Source organism: Priapulus caudatus, unplaced genomic scaffold (assembly GCF_000485595.1).
Source record: "Priapulus caudatus unplaced genomic scaffold, Priapulus_caudatus-5.0.1 Scaffold471, whole genome shotgun sequence".
NCBI classification, from domain to species: domain Eukaryota; kingdom Metazoa; phylum Priapulida; class Priapulimorpha; order Priapulimorphida; family Priapulidae; genus Priapulus; species Priapulus caudatus.
In genome coordinates, this window is record NW_014577532.1 from 208,696 (window position 1) to 213,162 (window position 4,467).

General features: G+C 40.9%; 1 protein-coding gene and 1 long non-coding RNA gene across 2 annotated transcripts in view; one reads left to right on the plus strand and one right to left on the minus strand.

Annotated features, from left to right (window-relative positions):
* The window catches only part of LOC106810771, a 14,479-nt gene extending 14,412 nt beyond the window's left edge, over positions 1-67 (plus strand). The window contains exon 2 of the long non-coding RNA XR_001394061.1: positions 25-67. This is a non-coding gene — a long non-coding RNA (uncharacterized LOC106810771). The remainder of the gene's footprint in view (positions 1-24) is intronic.
* Positions 1-4,467, minus strand: part of LOC106810770 (neurogenic locus notch homolog protein 1-like) — an 11,415-nt gene that overhangs the window by 6,637 nt on the left and 311 nt on the right. Inside the window, exons 2-3 of the mRNA XM_014814219.1 lie at positions 2,684-3,661; positions 863-2,557 (exon numbers count right to left, since the gene is read on the minus strand). Coding sequence (XP_014669705.1) covers positions 863-2,557; positions 2,684-3,661 — 2,673 coding nt within the window. The remainder of the gene's footprint in view (positions 1-862; positions 2,558-2,683; positions 3,662-4,467) is intronic.

Sequence of the window (4,467 nt, forward strand, 5' to 3'; positions counted from 1 at the left end):
ACGTGATACAGTTGTCGTTAGAAGGTGCATGAAACGGCTGTAAAACGAGGATCCGAATTTTTACAAACAAAAACAAATTTCCAACAGAAATATTTTCATCGGTCGCCAGATTAAACACAAGAAGTGATAATAAACATATAATCAAACAGGGACAGTTAAAATACTCAATAAAAATTCTCATTACCTAACTAAAATATATTTGAAATCTGCAGTTCGTTATATCAATAGTTAATGAATCTCAGACCCCCTGAATTTACCGCCACTCTTACACCGTTAATAGCAAAACGAATGTACAGTGGATATAGTGATAGCAATTAAGGAATCGATGCTATTTATTTGAAATTTTATTAGACCTTATTTAAATAACAGTGACGCATATCTTATTCTAACATTTATGATGCGTATAGCTGTCGTGTTGTTAAAGTAATGCACACTAATGAACTAATAAAAGCAATAACAAGAGAAATGTACGAAATGTGGAGTGATAGCGGGAAAACACATTTAAATATCGCTAACGCATGTATTATTTTTGAATGTGTACTGCGTATCACGATCGCAGTGCAAATGAAATGGGAATTCGTATTCACATGCGCCATGCGGGCCGCACGGATTAATGTAAGAATAACATGGATCATCCAATTCACAATCGTCTCCTATAGCCCCAATCTGACAAGGTGATGTCATGACCATCTGATTGTGCTTCTCTGTGACTCGATAATTTGGATTATTAATGCACGTATTATTCACTATTAAACTGAAACACATTGGTAGCCAACAGACCTATCATCACGTAACAAAACGTAACAAGATGCATTACCGCAGGGAGACGCAAAACATGAATCTTCTATGGAACAGATTTGACCTAGGAAGCCATCTTGGCATTCACATGCAAACGTAGCAGACATACTGTTTGAATGGCAGACTGCATGATTATGGCATGGGTTGTTAACATCAAAACATGGATCTTCAATGGAACAGTTTTGACCTAGGAAGCCATCTCGGCATTCACACGAGGATGTGCCCGAGATACTGTCTGCATAGCATGCTGCATCATTTTGGCATGGATTGTTAGCACCAAAGCATGGATCTTCTATAAAACAGTTTTGACCTAGGAAACCATCTTGGCATTCACATGCAAACGTACCAGATATACTGTCTGCATAGCACGCTGCATCATTTTGGCATGGGTTGTTAGCAGCAAAACATGAATCTTCTATGGAACAGTTTTGACCTAGGAAGCCATATTGGCATTCACACGAGAATGTGCCCGATATACTGTCTGCATAGCACGCTGCATCATTTTGGCATGGGTTGTTATCACCAAAGCATGGATCTTCTATGGAACAGTTTTGACCTAGGAAGCCATCTTGGCATTCACACGAGAATGTGCCCGAGATACTGTCTGCATAGCACGCTGCATTATTTTGGCATGGGTTGTTAGCAGCAAAACATGAATCTTTAATGGAACAGTTTTGACCTAGGAAGCCATCTTGGCATTCACACGAGAATGTGCCCGAGATACTGTCTGCATAGCACGCTGCATCATTTTGGCATGGATTGTTAGCATCAAAGCATTGATCTTCAATGGAACAGTTTTGACCTAGGAAACCATCTTTGCATTCACATGCAAACGTACCAGATATACTGTCTGCATAGCACGCTGCATCATTTTGGCATGGATTGTTAACATCAAAGCATTGATCTTCAATGGAACAGTTTTGACCTAGGAAACCATCTTGGCATTCACACGAGAATGTGCCCGAGATACTGTCTGCATAGCACGCTGCATTATTTTGGCATGGATTGTTAGCACCAAAGCATGGATCTTCTATGGAACAGTTTTGACCTAGGAAACCATCTTGGCATTCACATGCAAACGTACCAGATATACTGTCTGCATAGCACGCTGCATCATTTTGGCATGGGTTGTTATCACCAAAGCATGGATCTTCTATGGAACAGTTTTGACCTAGGAAGCCATCTTGGCATTCACACGAGAATGTGCCCGAGATACTGTCTGCATAGCACGCTGCATCATTTTGGCATGGGTTGTTAGCACCAAAGCATGGATCTTCCATTGTGCAATTATCACCCAGCCACCCTTCATCGCACAAGCAAGCTTGGGTGCCAAGAGCATCTGGGTTTTCAACACAAGTACCAAACACACAAAAGTTAGTATCTGAGCATGCTGCCTTCACATCGCATGCAACACCCGTCCACCCTTCCTGGCACAGGCACAGATGGTCGTCTGGTTTAATTGGATTACTGATGCAGTTGCCATGCCCACATAGCACAGACACACAAGGGTCGGTGATTTCGCACAATTCTCCAATCCATCCTGGTTTACAAACGCAAGAGGCATCGTACATATTGTTAGGGTCTGGGACGCATTTACCTCCCGGAGTACAGCCGTCATCAGTGCAAGGGTCTTGAATGTTGCAATATGGACCGACCCATTGAACATAACATTGACAAATAAAATTCAGCTCGCCGAAAGAACCGTTTGTGTTGTCAAAGCAGAGTCCGTTGGTGCAAGGGTTTGGCGTACAGCTTAAACCTGTAAATCAATAAAATAAAGAGCATGAGTTTGATGCACGAGTTAATCAAATGAAATTTGGAAGGTTTTAATCAAAAAGATTCAACAGTAATGATAAAGTTAATATGCCCAATATTTCCAACTTACTTGTATCACAGAACTGTCCGGTCCATCCGACATTACACGCACACACAGCTTCAGATAGGTCGTCAGGCCGCGGGCTGCATTCACCGTTCACACACGGATTGTACTGTCCAAAGCATGGATCAGCTACAGAGCACGTATCTCCTATCCATCCGTCTCTACAGCTGCACTTATATGTGGCGTCTAACCCGTCATTTAGGAGTTCAGTCATACATGTGCCGCCATTAGTACATGGCTCTGCAGAACATGGGTCACTGATGTTGCAATACTTCCCAACCCAATCAGTCGCGCATTGGCAGATGACTTCCCCATTAACATCCCTACACTTGCCGTGTGTCCCACATGGGTTATAACTAGGACCACAAAGATTAATCGTTGTACAGTTGTCGTCTTTATAATCTGGTGTACATTGACAGACTGCGCCCGTAGGATAAGAGGAATTATTGGGTCTACAAGTAGCCCCATTTTTACAGGGATTGAGCTGGTTGGAACATGGGTCTGGTAAGCAGGTCGGACCAACAAAATCGTCTTTGCAGAAGCACACTGGCACGGCTGGATCGACAGAGCTAGGAACACAATCGCCATTACTATTGCAAGGATCAGGAATGCACGGATCTTTCACGGAACAGTTAACCCCTACCCACCCACTGTAACATTCGCACGTGTACCGGCAGTCCTGGGCGCTTGGGTACGGATAGCAGTCACCGTTATCGCACGGCTGCTCATAGTAGACGCATGGTTGACAAGTCTCACACTCTTTACCAGTCCACTTTTCATCGCAGAAGCATGTGTATGATCCGCTGTCACCAACCTGAGCGCAGGTTCCACCGTTTAGGCAGGGGTTTTCGCCGCCGCATGGATCTTGCGTCTCACAGTAAACTCCCGTGTAACCGGGTTGGCACACACACACAAATGCTGACGCATCTCCGTAACATGTTCCTCCATTTTCACAACATGTATCGCCACAGCATGGCATCTGCCCTACAATATGATAAAATCTTTTATTCGAATGGCCTTTTCAAAAAACTAAATAGGCACTAAATCAAGAGCTGGTCATCATCTTCACGTCTATGAATCATATAGGTGTACGATTTTATTGTATTTTCGTATTTCATTTGCTGTTATTTTCAACCCATAATGTATAGCGCTACTGCTCCTTAAACAAACTGTAATGATCATAACAATGCATGTTATAATAACAGAACGCCAATGTATATGAACGCAAAAACCACAACGCCCTAGCTTATGTTAAAATACATCTTCTTCTTGCAACATTTGAGACCCTGTGAGAATAGAAATTACTTTAGACGCTTTCTGACATAAGATTTCATTATTTTATTATATTATTTACTCTTCGCCTACAATAGATTAACCACCTACTCCATTAAAACTACTCTCTCTCTCTCTCTCTTTCTCTCTCTCTCTTTCTTTTTTCTCTCTCTCTCTCTCTCTTTGCATGTCTCTCCCCTTTAAGTATAGGCCTAATCTCATGGATTATCTAAAACCCGAGTCAACATTCTTTTAGCATAATAGCCTGTAAATCTGTTTAAACATAAAGAAATGAAAGGTCACCTCCTAATAATGAATACAAAATTCAGATTAACCATAAAAACTATGGGATAAACAAGTAATGAATATATTAATAGCAATTAACAATATATCTATAATAATTATTAATTGTTATCAATAAATTCATTATTTGTTTATTCCACAGTTTTGTATATATACTCAATATAAAAAAAATAGTAAATATATATATATATATATATATATATATATAATACAAG